Source organism: Panthera onca, chromosome E1, assembly GCF_046562875.1.
Source record: "Panthera onca isolate mPanOnc1 chromosome E1, mPanOnc1 haplotype 2, whole genome shotgun sequence".
NCBI classification, from domain to species: Eukaryota; Metazoa; Chordata; class Mammalia; order Carnivora; family Felidae; genus Panthera; species Panthera onca.
This window is the reverse complement of record NC_138352.1, coordinates 54,571,463-54,588,680: the sequence shown is the minus strand read 5'-3', so window position 1 is coordinate 54,588,680 and position 17,218 is coordinate 54,571,463. Positions and strand designations below refer to the sequence as shown.

At 46.2% G+C, this 17,218-nt stretch overlaps 1 protein-coding gene across 2 annotated transcripts in view; it reads right to left on the bottom strand.

Annotated features, from left to right (window-relative positions):
• SOCS7 (suppressor of cytokine signaling 7) overlaps window positions 1-17,218 on the bottom strand; it is a 32,956-nt gene that overhangs the window by 6,184 nt on the left and 9,554 nt on the right. Inside the window, exons 3-9 of one of the 2 annotated variants that reach the window (XM_060646252.3) lie at window positions 15,271-15,375; window positions 14,721-14,822; window positions 13,724-13,854; window positions 13,057-13,225; window positions 10,900-11,028; window positions 3,417-3,552; window positions 2,852-3,002 (exon numbers count right to left, since the gene is read on the bottom strand). In XM_060646252.3, the coding sequence (XP_060502235.3) occupies window positions 2,882-3,002; window positions 3,417-3,552; window positions 10,900-11,028; window positions 13,057-13,225; window positions 13,724-13,854; window positions 14,721-14,822; window positions 15,271-15,375 (893 nt within the window). In that variant the 3' untranslated portion in view covers window positions 2,852-2,881. The remainder of the gene's footprint in view (window positions 1-2,851; window positions 3,003-3,416; window positions 3,553-10,899; window positions 11,029-13,056; window positions 13,226-13,723; window positions 13,855-14,720; window positions 14,823-15,270; window positions 15,376-17,218) is intronic. The other variant, XM_060646253.3, reaches the window with a different exon arrangement.

Here is a 17,218-nt window from a genome sequence, read left to right as displayed (position 1 = left end):
AAGAAAGAAAAAACTGAAGCCCTGGAGTAACCCCTGGTGAGCCGGCTAGAAAATGCTATAGGTCGTTGCAGCTTCTGGCTACCGAAGAGGAGTGATATATGATCACAAATGCCAACGCAGCTTCTACCTCCTGACTTAATGAGGGCACTGTCCCAACTGTTCTTCTGTCTGCTGACTCCAAGCACCCTGACATGAACTCCCCAGGTGACAGTACGCACAGACCAAGTGGCCCATTCAGAACTCCCAAATTAAAAGCAGGCTGACCAACAAGAAGTCATAAGGGCCGAATTTCACAAAATAGGGCCGTCCCCCTTCAGGAGTGGTACTTCCCTTTTCTCAAGGGGCCCCGAGGTCTGAATCTGGAGGGAGAAAGGCATGATGCTTACTCTCTGCCACAGGCAACAGTCCCGGTGTCACACAGAGCGAAGAGACCCTGGGAGCTCAGTTCAAGCCTTTGCCAATACACGACCGTCCCCCATACTCACGACAAATGGCTACCCCTGGCCTGTACCTTATCAGATCAAGCCCCTTCCCATCTCAGGGCCTTTATGCTTATTGGACCGCTTGCCCAGAATGCTCTGCTCCCAGATCCTCTTCTGACTCCTTGATATTCAGATCTCAGCTGAAAGGATACCTCCTCACAGGGGCCTTCCCTGATCATCCAAACCTAAGTACCACTCTCCCACCCCAATCACTAAACTTCACCAAGTTTTATTCCTCGTAACAGTACAGCCAACTGAAATCAGCCTATTCACTTATTTACATGTTTGCTGTCTGTCTGTCTCTCCCTATGAGAATTGCAGCTCAGCGAGGTCAGGGCCAGGAACTATCCCGCACAGCACTTTTCCCAACCTACTTTGGGTACTCAACAAGTAGACAGATATCTGCTAAGTGCATAAACAAATGGGGGAACTCACTAACGCCTCTGGAAAACCATTCCACTTTTGGACCTCTCTGTTAAAACGGTTCTTCTAGGGGCACCTGGGTGGCTCAGTCAGTTAACCATCCGACTTTGGCTCAGGTCATGGTCTCACGGTTTGTGAGTTCGAGCCCCACATCGGGCTCTGAGCTGACAGCTCGGAGCCTGGAGCCTGCTTCAGATTCTGTGTCTCCCCGCTCTCCGCCTCTCCCCTGCTTGCACTCTGTCTCTCCTGTCTTTTCTCAAAAATAAACATAAAAAAACCCCAGTTCTTCTAAAGTTAGACTAGAGTCTAGCTCCTTATAACTTCCATTCACTGTGGTCCCTGGAGCCACACAGACTAAGTTGAACCACTCTTCCTTTGTATTTCTTTCAGCCATCAAGCCCCTCTCACCTCAGAACTTCTCTGCTCCGTGTTAATCATGTATTCCCCATATGATGAAGTTTGGAGCCCTCGGCCACCCCGAGCCCACCCTGAACGTGCTGTGAGGGTTCCTCCCGAGGCACGGCGCCTACAGAAGCGGTGCCCTGACTAAAGGGTCCTAATTACTCCACGAGGGTGCCACCGTGCAGGTGCCGCCATTCCCTCCTGCCTTCCCTTCCTAATCTCAACTGCAAAGCCACCAAGCAGAGAAATCCTCCCAGACATCGGAGCATTTCGATGTTGTAGGAATCGCTTCCGAGGGCGTACAACTTGCCTACAACTGAAGATACGACAAGAGACTGCACACCCAGACCAGGATGCTTTAAGTTAAAGCTACGCAGCCTCCCAGGGTCACCATTTCTTGATCACTCTCCTTTCATTCCTTCTCCTCTTGTTAATCTTTACTAGGCCAGCTCACATGCTTTCCACCAAGAGCACAGGCTCGGGGATGTCCACAGCTAAGAGGAGACACACAGCTGGGATCACCTTGGTCATGGCCCAGGAAAACCCGTGGGACATAAACGCCAGTCGTCACACTCTCCGGTTATAAAGACAGCAGAGAGCACGGGGAGATGATGGCTCCCTGGGTTCTAAGGCTGTCACTCTGCCGGTTTTTCCCCTCGTTTGCTCGGTGTGGGAGGGGGCACTGGGAACAGAGAAGGTTAGAGGGTAGCAGACGTAGTGGGTGCTTCAAGAGGACACTCTACGCAAAGGGGAAAGACGGGGGATCACTGCACCCTGCAGATCACCAGAACGTGAGATCCTGCAGGTAATCCACACCACCAAAATCACAACTCTCTGGCAATTTTGTTCCCTACTCATCCTTACCTTTCAATGCTCACGTGACTGCAATTTAAGAGACTAATTACCATTCATCTGCACAAACCAGTATTCCAAGGTATTTTATGGGGAGAATAAATGACTAGAAGTCAGTTAATGTAGTGACAGGAGAACAGCCACTTAGATAAATGAATTCCTTAGCTAATTCACTTACTCTTTTCAATAATTTACTTTTCAGTGGTCCGGATGGAAATCTAAGTAGAAGACTGAGCTTTTTTGCTCTCGCCCTCACATGCCAAGCCATGGGACACGGGAGTTCCCACTGAAGCACACACCTGTTGTAATTAAAGGCACGTCTGCCTCCCCTTTGATGAAGTTTCCTCCCCTTTGGTGTCCTGTTTTACACGTCATTTGTGCAACAGCAAGAAGAGTGGTCAAAGTATGAGAGAAGACCGCACGCTTAGTTACACTTGTGTGCCCTCCTCCTTATTTACATTCAGTGATTAGCTTGCATGCTGCTTGGCAAATACTCTTGAGACCTCTCATGTCTATCTGTTCTTCTCCCATTTGGCATATGTGCCCCCTGGACTCCATGACCAGATCTGGTAACTGCATGGGCAGATGCCTGGATCGAGAGTATACGCATGGGGTGTGGGGGAGGGGAGCGAGGCCCACGATGATAACTGTCCAGAAACACTTAGCCGGGCAGCGAGACAGAGAGCTCATACCCTTGGTGGCGACTAGCAGGGGGCCCCTCGCTACGTGGAGGGTTCAGCCTCTTGCTTCTGTTTGGAAATGAGCTGCGCTTCCTTTAGAGACAGGTACACCTCTTCCTGAGGATCATAGTAGTAGAACTTTCGGATATAAGAGATCAGAGGTCTGTGAACACAAGAGGGATACACGTAAAGTGTTACATACAAAGATCATAAACGAAAGGCCGCTTTTGTTCAATCCTTCCTTCTTCTTCAACCCCTGGATGGCTGAGACTACACAAAAAACTGTCGACCTAAGAAAATTCCCACTTTCTCACTTATTACAGTTCTGTCTCCCTCCCTCTTACCACCTCCACTCCACTCTGCATAGCGACTGCAGAAGGGAGGCTGACACACACGCACACACCTTCCTCCCTTCTGGCTGCCGGCTGACATTTCCAGAGTTGGGTGCTAAGACACGTGAGAAGCGAAAGGGCGACGCCTGTGAACACTGACGGCACGATCAGCTGGCGGGCCTCACTAACATTTACAACCAACCCTCCATTCCATTCCCGCCCCACCCCTAGAGACCCCACTTTACTTAGGCAGTGGGAGATCCGGGATGTGATCTATCCGGACGAGCTGTCGGATTCGGAATCTGCAAAGGTGCTGGAGGGATTTGACGTTGCTGAATCGAGACACCGGATAGAGCAGCTGGACTGGAGTTGGAGGCAGTCCTTTGGGAACGAAAACCAAGAGACATATTCAGAGGGAGCAATGCAGCTAACTACCACTGCCCTCGTGAAGAGAATCCAGGGAAGGGAAATGGGGCTTCTTTACAGTTCATATGTGCGTTCTGTGCAAAAGCTCCCTTCCACAAAGACCTGCTGATTTCCATTGTCAGAAGTATTACCGCTGTGTTTCACTCAAGGGACTCTACTCGCCCCCACCAAGGGCCCCCCGAGCATTACTCGTGACAGCTGACAGTCTTGCTCTTCAGAACAGCCCAATGCAAAGCGCCAAGCCACAGACTTGACTTGGAGCCAAGTGGCCAATCCCAGGCCCGAGGCTCTCAGTGAAGGGCAAGAATCAAAGCATCCCTCCTAGGAACGGGACGTACTTGCGCAGCACATCTAGCAGCATCCTGCACGGGACAACTGGGGCTGCTCAGAAGGGTCCCCAGCCGACTCCAGCTAAGAGGCTGGTAAGTAGAAGGCAACGGCTGGGATCAGAGTTTATAAGCCTATCACTCCTACCATTTACTTCAAATCAGGACAAGCAGGTTTAACCACCTCTTATTTCCCACACACACCGCCCCCCTCACCTCCTCCCACCCTTCTTGCTCCTGAAATTTTAGCCCGGGTGCAGGAACAGAAAAAAAAGAGGATGCTTTTAAAAGAGAAGCAACTACAGTAGCTTGGGCAGGCTGGAGTCAGTAGTGCTCCGTGCCAGAGTGCCTGCTGACTGATGCCAGCCAGGCCCAAGGGGAGTCCCACACCCTGGTTTCGTCAGCATCAGCAGGCTTGGTGCTGGGGAGTTCCAACCCCCCTCGAGAGTCAATGCCACAGAACGGAGACCTCCAGAATGGCAGGAACATGGGCAATGGCTCAAGGGAGCAAAGAATATTCTGGTTCCAATACACAAGGGGCTACTGGAGGCCAATAAGCAAACTGCTCTCAGAAAGCAGCTCAGGTGCAAAGGCTTTGAAAGAATTCTTTTCTCAGTCACTGTCCCGTCAAAAGAAATTCTGTAGACACAACTTGTTGGAAAATAACACATCTACTGTTTTTGGAGTTCAATTTCAAACAGTTTTAAAATTTTGTTTGAAGGCATGAGAAGAAAAAATTAAAGCTTGTGGACTATCTCCCAAAGCCTTTTCGTGGTCATTGATAATGGACTTTCTGAAAAAGAAAAAAGTCCGAATACATATTCTGCTGTTACCACATGGGGCGCCTGGGTGGCTGAGTCGGTTGAGCACCCGACTTCGGCTCAGGTCCTGATCTCCTGGCTCATGAGTTTGAGCCCAACGTCTGGCTTTGCACTGATGGCACGGAGCCTATTTGGGATTCTCTCTCTCCCTCTCTCTCTGCCCCTCCCCTGCTCAGGCTCTCTCAAAATAAGTAAATAAATAACTTTAAAAAATTAATTTAAAAAAAGCACTTAACTCAGGGGTGCCCAGGGGGCTCAGTCGGTTAAGTGTTGGACTCATGACTTCGGTTCAGGTCATGATCTCATGGTTTGTGAGTTTGAGCCCCACGTCATCGGGCTCTGTGCTGACGGCACACAGCCTGCTTGGGATTCTCTGTCTCCTTCCCTCTCTGCCCCTCCCCCATTTGTTCTCTATCTCTCTCTCTCAAAATAAATTAATGTTAAAAACATTTTTTTAAACTTCTAACTCGGGCGCCTGGGCAGCTCAGTCAGTTAGGCATCCGACTTTAGCTCGGGGGTTCCTACCCCGCGTCAGGCTCTCTGCTGTCGATCCCCTGTCCCCCTGTCTCTCTGCCCCTCCCCCTCTGGCACACACTGTCAAAAATAAACGTTAAAAAAAAATTTAACTCATTTAGTCATTAAAACTATACTTTGAGGCAGATGTCACTATTATCCCCATTTCATATATGATGAAACTGAGGCCAGGCTTAGAGCACTCTCTCATGGCACAGAACCAACAAAGCTGGCCTGCCATGAACACCCGCTCTGAGGAAAAGCTGAGCCCACAGAACCTCAAAGGAAGGTTCTCCAGGAGTCTCTCCAGAGCAACTCTCCCTCTGTTGTCTGACGGGGGCGCTATCCAGGGCAGCCCCAAGCACTCTGATTCATGACCAGCTGCTCTCAGTCTTCTCCTTGCTCCTACCCCTTCAATCCTAGGGCTTATATTCTGAAGCACTGTAGCCCTCCTCCACCCACATGGTCAGTCGTCTCCTCTCACACGCTATTAAAAAAAAAAAAGAAAAATCACACATGGATTTCTCTCTTGAATATATTTAAACTCAAGTGGTTTTAAAATGGTATTGGGTTCAAAGGCCTCTTTGAATTTACCCTTTCTCTCTCTTGCATTTTAAAAATATTCTTTAGTGAATTAAACTATGGCAAACAGAAAGCTTTTGGGGATGGGTTATAATAACGCTAAATTCAACATGATGTTTCAGAGATAAAGGTAATTTATGTATCTAATTATTTATTCCCAAAGACACAGTACTATCAGACTTGTGGCTAAAGAGACCAGGATAATATGCAGCAAAAAATTATCTGATTGTTTGCCTACTTGAATTTTAATGACCACATATACTTGCCTATTTAATTGTGTTACTTATAGCCTTAGATTCACAAATAGCGATTTGAAACCTGTTAATTCTCTGATATTCCCTGGTGTCAACCTGACCATTTACTGTTTGCCCCCAAACACAGCAAACAACTGGAGCTCTTGCATCCAGAGCACGTTAAGGGAAGAGGTTAGAGATGGAAATAAATCCAAGACAAGACACTAGGTCAGCTGAAAGGGAAGGGACAAGATGGAACAGTGATCATCAGGAACTTTCCTCTGGTCCTTCCTACCAGGGGACCTGGGCTCCAATACAGTTTCCAGCCACTTCATTATTTTCTCTCCCCCTGCCCCCCCACCTCAAGGACCAGGTTAGGGGTGACAAGTCTCTCCCAAGTCTGAGCACCCCAACACATAGGTCTTTCTGCCAAACCAAACTGTTTCCTGAAGACCAGAATTATCCAGCTCAAAATGTCAATAGTACTGGGAGGGGCACCTGAGGAGCTCAGTTAAGTGGCCAACTTCGGCACAGGTCATGATTTCGCGGTTCCTGAGTTCGAGCCCCACACCAAGATCTCTGCTGTCAGCATGGAACCCACTTTGGAACCTCCGTCCCCCTCTCCTGCCTCTCCCGCGTGGATGTGCTTTCTCCTTCTCTCTCAAAAATAAATAAACATTTAAAAAAAAAAAGAAAAAAGAAATCCTGGGATACAGACCTGTCACTGAACAAACAATTACAAGATTAATGATGGTTACAAAAGAGAGACCTATTTCCTTAGAGTTGTGTAATTCAAAGCGTGATTAAAAAAACGAAAATTTGGGGAACCTGGGTGGCTCAGTCGGTTAGGCATCCAACTCTTGATTTCAGCTCAGGTCATGATCTCACTTCTGTGGGTTGAAGCCCCGCATTGGGCTCTGCATGGACAGTACGGAGGCTGCTTGGGATTCTGTCTCTTCCTCTTTCTCTACCACTCCCCCACTCGTGTCGTCTTTCTCAAAATAAACAAACTTAAAAAAATTAAAAACAAAAACAAAAAAAAGGTATTGGGGTGCCTGGCTGGTTCAGTTGGTAGTGTGTGACTCCTGATCTCAGGGTTATAAATTCAAGCCCTACACTGGGTTGTAGAGATTACTTAAAAATAAAATCTTAATGGGGTGCTTGGCTGGCTCAGTCGGTTAAGCGTCCAACTCTTGATTTTGGCTCAGGTCATGATCTCAAAGTTGGGAGATCGAGCCCCACGTCAGGCTCTGTGCTGACAGCATGGAGCCTGTTTGGGATTCTCTCTCTCCCCCTCTCTCTCTCTGTCTCATCTCCCATCACTCGCTCGTGCACTTTGTCTCTCAAAATAAACAAACATTTAAAAATAAACTAAGGGGCACCTGGGTGGCTCAGTTAGCTAAGCGTCCGACTCTCGATTTTGGCTCAGGTCGTGATTTCACATTTCATGAGTTCAAGCCCTGCACTGGGCTCCGCATTGGCAGCATGGAGCCTGCTTGGGATTCTCTGTTTCCCTCTCTCTGTCCCTCCCTGCTCATGATGACTTTCTCTCAAAAATAAACAAACATATAATATAATATAATATAATATAATATAATATAATATAATATAATATAATATAAAATAAAAATCTTTTTAAAAAACATTTTCTTTTCATGTACTTCAGATGACAAAGATTCTCCCAACTAATAAAGATATGTTCCCTTTCAGTTTGGCTCGAACAGCATCAGGAGTTCTGTGTTAATCCAATCATAGTCTCTCTCTGAGACTGCTGCCCCGTAGTATAGGCATTTGGTTTATAACTGTGGAATGGACCAGACTGAGATGCAAACAGTGACCTCAGATCTGTGACAATCACGCTCCACTGTGCTAAAAAGAGATAAGGGGGAAAGCGACATCAGGTGCCATCATTTTTATTTTCACTAAGGGTCCCTCCCCTGATGTCAATTATTACAGTTGTTCTAATTTCCTTCCTTCTGCTCCTTACTTGCCACCATCCAGAACTTTCCCATTAGTCCTAGCTTTATGATTCCTAGGATCCCTAGCATCCCTTTATCACCAGCCCACATGCCCTGTTAGTGCAGCCAACTCAGAAAAACTTGACTTTGAATCCTGGCTCTGCAATTCACTGTACCTCAGATTCTTAATCTGTGTGGAAGGATGGGAGGGAGGAAAGGGAGAAGGGATACTGTAGTATGCCTTTAAGATTTTGTAAGGGTTTGGGGCATCTGGGTGGCTCAGTCTATTGAGCATCCGACTTCGACTAAAGTCATGATCTCGCAGTCCATGAGTTCGAGCCCCGCATCGGCCTCTGTGCTGACAGCTCAGAGCCTGGAGCCTGCTTCGGAGTCTGTCTCCCACCTCTCTCTCTGCCCCTCCCCCATTCATGCTCTGTCTTTCTCTGTCTCTCAAAAATAAATAAACATTAAAAAAATTTTTTTTTAATAAATAATAAAGGATCTTGTCATGGTTAAATGAAATAATACCTGGCCCCTTGTAGGCATTCAGTTATCATCATCCCAAAGTCTCAACAAATAGGCTCCTTTTAAAAACTACTGAGCTAAAATCCCCCAAATGCTAATGACTACCTCTTCTTCACACCAAGTCCCTCACAGAATCAATCTCACAGAAAGTCTAGACGTTTACGACAGCAAAGGAGGACAGCAAACAATGGTAAAGAACACTGGCTTTGCCCTTTGTCCCAGTCGTTCTGAGAGCGGTCACTTACAGTCTAGGAGCAAATACTAACTCTGCTTTGCCTTCTCAACTTGATTACGGTTTGAAGTGCAAACAGATATCCTATCTGCAGCCTTCCTCATGAGTCCTAAAAAGACACCCTCCACTAATAAAAACACTGCTGTCTTCCCTGTAGTCTCCACAAATCCCAGCAAGCTCGCATTTCACTTTGCTTGCTGTTAATCTGCCCCGTTAACGGAGTGGCGGCAAATACAGCGCACAGTCTGGAGTTAGTCGAGCCTGGGTTTGAACTCTGACTTCAGCACTCATCAGCTAGGTGACTTAGAGTAAGGAACTTCACTTTTGAGCCTCAGCCTCAGTTTCTTCACTGGCAAAATGAAAATGGTCTTATCTATAAACGGACCAATCTATTAGGTTGTTGTAAGTAATCAGAGATGTTTAAATAAAGAATCTGACAAAATAACTGGCACACGATACGATACGATACGATCTCAACAAACAGTAGCAGTTGTTCCAAGTTCTAGCCGCTTAGTTAACAATGGCAAGAATCTTAAAATTTCTGCAGACAGGGCACATTTGTAGAAGGAAACGAGCTATACCAGAGGAGTCCAACAAAGTCTCTCAATACTCTACAAGTAGATACATGCTCCAGACTTCAGAATCCTGTGCGAGGACTTCCCTGGTTTACCCATAAACACAGCTGCGTCTCTGCCCTTGTCAATCTCCGCCATGCCTTGTACTGAGTTTTACATGTGCTTCTGCCTTTATCTTCCTACCTGTCTCCCCTTTGAGGAAACGAGGTCTCTGAGGGTAGAGATGTTGCTTATTTTTGATAATGATAACCCCCAAAAGCCACAAACTTTTTTTTTATGAAGTTTGACTAGCAATTCTTTTTTTTTTTTCTTTTTCTTTTTTTAAATTTATTTATTTTCAAGTTAGTTAACATACAGCGTAGTCTCACTTTCAGGAGTAGAACTCAGTGATTCATCTCTTACATGTGACACCCAGGGCTCATCCCGAAAAGTGCCCTTAGTGCCCGTCACCCATTTAACCCAGCCCCGCAAAAGCCACAAACTTAAAAAAATTGCTCAAGAGTCAATTCCTGTAAGAAAGGATTCTAACTTTTCTCTTTAACCAAGTCAACTGCATGAGACCTAACTGTGTTGACAGCGCTGAGGCAAATATTAAATGAAGTGAGAATTAATACAGTTCGCACCCTGTCATGCCTTATTTAAATCACCAAGATTATAAAACACATTCCTATAACCTGGCTCAATCCTGTTACTGATGTTCTGCCTGAGGCTCCACTGGGAACCTCTTTTTAGAGCGATTTCTTGGCAGTCAGTGTGTTTAAGAATCTTAATTTGATTCACTGGGAATGTATAAAGTTCTCATTTTCAGTTCTGTTTGTAACTTACAAACTCCTCAATTAATATGCTTGTTTTGCTTTTCCCCAGCCCTATTACAGCAGGCTCTTTCAAACCATTCTTTCGGTAAAGTTTATTTAGATACCGCACTACTAAGTGGGCAGAAAGACTATGTGATCGCACTAGCAAGGACGGGAACTTCCCAGGGCACCCAGATGGAGAGACATCTTTAGAGTCAATGCCGGTAGAGACAGGAGGCACAACAAAGACTACCTACTCTTTAATAGGAAGTTTAGTGCGGAAGGACAAAATCCACAGCAGACTGCCACTGAATTCAGCCTCCTTGACACTCAGCATTGGCTTTCTAGTGAATACTCTTGTAGCTTCCCTGTTCCCATAGAAATTGCCTGAGCAAGTTCTCACCTCTCTGCTTCACACGGAAGTGTGAGATCCCTGGTTCAAGGACAAGGAGACACCTCTGAATGTTAAATATTCATCATTAGACACCTGGACATCAGAGGCGGGATCCGTTTTCTCATTCATGTGGTCAAAAAAGCAAAGATTCCTTCTCAATGTATTGGAGGATTAATGTTCAAGGGCAGGGGATTAACCTAACCACTAGACTCTAGGAAGAGTGGTTACCATAAGAGCCAGAAAGAAAACTTCAACGAAGTATGGCTTTTTCTGGGGAGAAGGGGGGGCACATTTTGGTACTGTACTGCATCATGACCATGTTAAATAATTAATGTAACTATAGCCTTACCCGGAACCCTGGATCTCAAGAAGTAGAGAAACTTCCCATTCTTGGAGTGCATGATGGCTCTCTTAATGAACTCCACCACTGATTGACAGCGATCCTCAAATTTAGGATGACACCACAGGCTGAAAGTTCCTGCCACGGAAAATTAAGGAGAGGTAAAAATGTAAAAACTTGCTTTCAAAAGATCTGGGAAGTTACCTTGAATGTTTTAATAATTCTCAGTTCTGGGAGGGTAGTTTGTGGGCAAGCTGTCGGACAAAGGTCCTGAAGCCACCTGTTCCTGTTTGTTCCACAATTAATGGGAAGAAAAGATGTTGCCTCTAATAAGGTATTAGAATGCACACTAATCCTTAAATCATGGACCATAAGAAAAGACTGCCATAGCAAAAGCAAGTTTAAATGACATCCCCTCAAAAGATCTGTCTACCTGTCTTCAAGCATTCATGGAATAGTTGGGGAAAGAACGGAACAGCAGTTCTGCAAGTCTCATTCATTCATGTGTTAGGCACAAAAAGTCAAATTCTAGGTCTTCTTTAACTTCTAAAATCCCACTCCCGCCCCAAACATGTTCCAAAGATCCCACCCCAAATTCTAACGTCCCCAAACCCAAAGAAAAAAACAAAAACCCAAGCACTAAGTGCAAAGAAGTCACCCACAAAAGGGACAGAATCACTCAAGAGAACTGCAGATTTGAGTCTCTCTAGCCACTCTTACAGTATCACTCAAAAAGATGAAGACAGATGCTCCATTGCAAACTGGCAACGGAAAGACCCACACGGCTTCTATTAAAAATTCCACTCATTCAAGAAAGAAAAGCCGCTTTGAACAAAAAGTAACTGGAGAACCATTTGAAAGTTCTCTCGTTACCGGCATCTCACCTATCAGGGACCTAGAGGTCAGGCATTTATTCATCATTCTCCTAGCCTAGTCATTCAGTATTTTCACAGATTTATAAAAATACTTCATTCTGAAATGCTCTATTTTGCATGTTGTTTTTCTGCTGGTCTGATTTTGGCTTTTAGGAGGGCACAGGCAGTCTATGCCACGGTTATCTAACTAATTCTCAGGTCTGTGGACCAAAATTCCTTTCTCCTTATGCATCTTTAAGGCAGAGGCGGCGACAGAGGAAACCATGGACAAAGCTATGCTGGCCTAACACGCTACCTTCCTGACTCGCATGAGAAGCAAACCAGATAAACACAGCACAACATGGCCGAGAGCAGAAAAGACGTGGTGGTGGCTGAGAAGAGCATGAAAAAAAACTCTCGCTTTGAGATGCTGTGTCTAACAGCTCGTTTAATGTTGATCACGTGTGGGGACAGTGTGAGGGATAGGAGGGGCAAGTCCCTGAAACTCCCCAAAGTTCCCTACGCTCAGCAAATTTGTAACATATGCAGTTATTCTGACAAAGGATGGATTACCGTGTTACCCAGCCCCACCACCTGTGACCATCACAGGTTTCTGGCACATGTCAAACACAGCATGCCATGATGCAAAGCCAATTCCGACAGTGGTGCTGAACAAATCAGCTTCTAGATGTGACCGCAGCATGAGGCACAAGCAGACCACAAAGGTGGAGGCACCACTAGGGAGGAAGGCAGAGAGTCTAAAGCATGTTGACCCCGCAAAGTCTCTGAGTTCTGATGACTACATAGCTGACCAAAAGAAATTAACACCATGCTGCTTGGCAGGAAGAGCGGATGTGACTATCAGGCAAAGAAATTCACTACAGAACAGTCACAGGGTGGACACTAAATTCTCCTCTTTGTGTATAGGATTTAATAGAAAGTCTCTCTAGATGTTAAGTTTAATTATGAATGAAGCTTGGGAGAATTTGTCTAGTGGTCCTAGATTATTTCTTCCCTCTGTCAAGAGAGTTTCACTGGCTTTGCTCTGTTCAGCAGTCTTGTGCAGGCCCTCCTATTTTGGAGACGAAATGCTGAGAATACGTCTAAATGGAACCCTTACCTTCCTCCCTACCCCCGCCAACATTTCTTCTAGTGACTAAAACCAGTACCCACAACAACATTCAACTGAGTATGAGATTCTCCTCCCTCTTCATAGTTCCACTTCTACAAATCCTTCCTATGACAAAGCCGGACAGCACAAGTAGAGGCAGGCAAAGGGGGAAGAAGGCTTTCTTCAAACAGCACCTCTTACCTCTGTAGTGCTCCATTCTCGTGTGGTGGGTGATACCCTGTGACCGGAAACTGAGGCTCAGGATATAACGAGGATCAGAGCTATCTCGTACCAGGAAAGAGCCATCTGGCTTCCCTTTCAGCTTCATCTCTGCATCTTCCCAGTTCATTGGTCCCCAGTACCAACCACACTACCAAAGATAAGAAGTGGTCAAGTGATTTACAGCACAGGGAAATGTTCAAGTTCTCAGCACAATCTATTTTACCACAGGAGAAGCCCCCTTCTTATCACTTCCTAAACATTTCGCTAGGCAAAAGCTAAGAGTGTCTTAACCATTAGCAACGAACGGCAGGCTCGTTGTTTCAGACCTCCAAAGTAACAGAAGAATAAGCCTACAATTGCATTACTGAAGCCCTCTGAAGAAGAGAAGCGGGAACTGGGTCAGTTAATCTATTGAAGTCAGCTTCAACTACGTAAACATTTCTCCACAACCGTTCAATATTTTTCCTCCAAGATTTAATTTTACAGCGTCTCTTATGGAATTGATCAGAGCAACACAATTGTTTTGGCGCTGTAAATACAGAGGCAAGATAACTACTCTTCCTCTAAAAATAATGAAAGGAGAGCCCAGTACAGAAGAAGGGGAGTGGGAGAGGAGGCCAGCCGCCAGTCCCCAGGCACCACCCACCTTCTCCAACTCTCGAAGGCTGGCTGCAAAGCTGCTTGAGTCGGGCCGGTAGAGGGGACACTGGAGATGCTGGGGGGGCTGGCTGTGCAGGGATTCAGCTGCTCGGATGGGAGCGATCCGGGGAAATGCATCTGCAGGGCAAAAGGGTGATGGTCACTTGTTCCCTCCTTGCTCCCAACCACAAGCAGATCCTCCCCCCAAAACAGAGATGCTAACTGAAGAGGGGCAAGGCATTAGAAGCTAAGCTGGAAAGGGTGGAAGCCAAAGCAGTGGAAAAGAGCTGGATGGGCTGGAACAAAAAGCTGTGTGGGCTCGTGGAAGCTGTGAAGGATGGGTGGGGGCATTTTGCCCCAGGAGAGGGGGAGGGGGGCTGCTCACTAACTTGACTAAGGTGACTACTTCAGGGGCTTCACCAGCCTAGAGCGATTCCAGCTTCTCCCACCTCGAGGTGAAGCGCCGGTAAAGCAGCCTTGGAAATAGTGACTCGCTTACTTGCCCAGGAAGAAGAACCATTTTGCCAGGCAAGTAGAAAAGAATGCCGATTTCATTCATTTTACTCCGTGGGTACTGGAGGCTGGCAAAGCAGGTATGGGCTACTAAAGGCTTGGTACTTATTTACAAGGCTGCAGTAAACATTAAAAGCTTAGAAAAACCAGGGAACTTTGAAAACTTTAAACCTCCTCACCATCCTGAGATTAGGGAAGTTTCCCAAGTGAGATCTACTCAGAGATTGCAAACCAGTCTCAGCAACAAGGAGGGGAAAAATTCAATAGGCTTTTTATCCCTAGCAAAAGTCAGATTCACCTCCACAGGGAAAACGGGTCAGAAAAACCAGTTCTTGGCCTCAATTCCAAGGAGTTCTGGCCCAGCCAAGGGGATAAGATTTAAACTTTCTCGTAAGTTCTGTTACTTCCATAAATAGACTTCTCCCATCCTTCAAGAGTACGTCACTTGGTACTCCCAACTTTTACAAGGCTTGCCTCTAAGCTAAGCTAACCTGGGGCATGGGGTGGAGGAGGCGGAGGTAGGGGGAAAGACTGCAGGGAAGACCCCATCGGAGCCACAAGGACAGATGTAGGCAGCGTCCCACTGATATCATCTAGAAGAGAGAACAGAAGCAAGAGGTTCAGAAATATGAGCACAGATGAGTGAGGTGAAGCACAGGAGAGGGAGAAGGATCATCAGGCTGCCCTCTGGAGCAAGATGGCCTGACCTTCACCCTGGCTTTTTGCACAGAGGGCAACAATCATCTTAACCTGGTTTCCTCTGTCGAAAGCAGAAAAGTAAGGATATCCCTAGAGCAGTCTACAAGCAGTAGATTCGGGGCCAGATAAATACAGATCTAATCAACACATGGACAGCAAATGTTACAGCATGCAGATAAGACACCCATTTAACTGCTCAGGGAGATGACAAGGGACAGGGAATATTTGGGTCATTATTAGAAGCTCAGGAGCTTGTTTGCTCCTTCTGGAAAAGAACAACAGGTCCCTAAAACTCACCCCCTCCCACTAAAGCAAGAAGGCAGAGAAGGTCAGAGACCATACCCAGGAGGCTGAGGCTTCTTCTCGGAGGAGGGGGGGGAGTTGGAGGGTGTGGAGAGGTCAGGCCCCGCTGAGAGATGTCCACGTCCACAAGCGACACAGTTTCACCTGAGGGATTCACGGAGCAAGCATGTTATGGAAGCACCTTGCCTGAAGCCGAGGCCGGAAGCGAAAAAAGGTAAAGGGCAAGCAAGAAAGGCTCGAGGTCCTCAGCTGTCAAAATCCCCAAAACCTAATGTTTCCCAGAGCTGGAATCACTCCCAAACACCTGAGCAGTCCATTTTAAATTCTATCATTTCTTTGCCCTGTTAAAGGTCAAGGATTCTTTAGGACAAAAACACGGGATTGACAGTAGAAAGGCCAACTAATTGTGGCTGCACCACTATGTAACCTTGAACGAGGGCTCTTTATTCAAATAGAGCCCACACCATTTATTTTTACAGACATGTATACCAATTTCTGCCTGAGGGAGCAAGGCAAGGAGCTTGTTAGAGGTCCAAATGGACATGGAAAGCAAGTGCCAGAAAAACATAAGAACAGCATGGTAAACTGAATCCAGATAAATGTCCCAATGTGAGCTCCAACTTCTTCTTAAATGGCTTTCCATATCTAGATTTTCCAGAATATTCACTCATAAGAGAACCAATCATTTCAGCTATCAACTAGCTCCTAACAAGCTGAGGCTACAAAGGCTGAAAAGTGCATTTACAATCTAAATGATGAATTACTTCCACAGTCAGCAAATCAGCTAAGCTCGATAGGAGCCTGATGGGGGTTGGCACATGGTTTCCCTTACTTCCAGCATAAGTTCTGTTCTCTGCTATATACACTCCTTCTTGCCACCCAACCCCATCTACCCTCTCTCCACTTCAGTCACCAGAGTGTAAAGGGTATTTTATTAACAAAGGCTGACAGCCAAATTTTGGTAGGTCTGACCTACGGGGCAGAATTTAAGATTTCTCTAATTTGGCCCTTAGGGTGTTATTTCCAACAATTTTTTTTTTTTTCTCATTTGGGAGGCTGAACCCTTCAGCTAGAATTTTATTATTTCCCAGTTAAGAAAAATGAGGTAACCAGTATCTCCAAAAGGCCAAGAGCTGGGCTTTCAGAATCTAATACATGGTTTTTCACAAAGGTCTTGAGCACTAATTAAGATAAGCAGAAAAGCTCTGCAAGGGGGGGCTGGCTGGCTCAGTTGGTGGAGCATGTGACTCTTGATCTCAGGGTTGTGAGTTCAAGCCCCGTGTTGGGTGTTGTGCTTACTTTTTAAAAAAAGAAAGAAAGAAAGAGGGGCTCCTGGGTGGCTCAGTTGGTTGAGCATCCGACTCTTGATTTCAGCTCAGGTCACAATCTCATGTTTTGTGATACCCCCAACCCCCGCACTGGGCTCTGCATGGACAGCACAGAGCCTGCTTGGGATTCTCGCTCTCCCTCTCTCTTTGCCCCTCCCCTGCTCACATGCACATGTGTTTTCTCTCTCTCTCTCTCAAAATAAATAAACATTTAGAAAGAAAGGAAGAAAAGAAAAAAGAAAAGCTGGGTTAAACATCATCAGTGGAGGGGTGCCTGGGTGGCTCAGTCAGTTAAGCATCCGACCTCAGCTCAGGTCATGATCTCACGGTTCATGGGTTCAAGCCCCATGTCGGACTCTGTGCTGATGGCTCAGAGCCTGGAGCCTGCTTTGCATTGTCTCCTTCTCTCTGCCCCTCCCCCACTCACGCTCTGTCTCTGCCTCTCAAAAATGAGTAAAAGGTAAAGAAAAAAATTTTTTAAGTTGTTAAACGTCATCAGAAGTTCTTGGAAGCAGGAACCAAAATCACCACATGGCTTAGTAACTGAGAGCCGAGCAGCCCAGAGTAACACAGTAAGCCCAGACAAGCATGTTTACTGAAGGGCCAGAAGTCTGGACGGTAGATATAGCATTTATATAAAATGTGTAATTCAAGAGAGA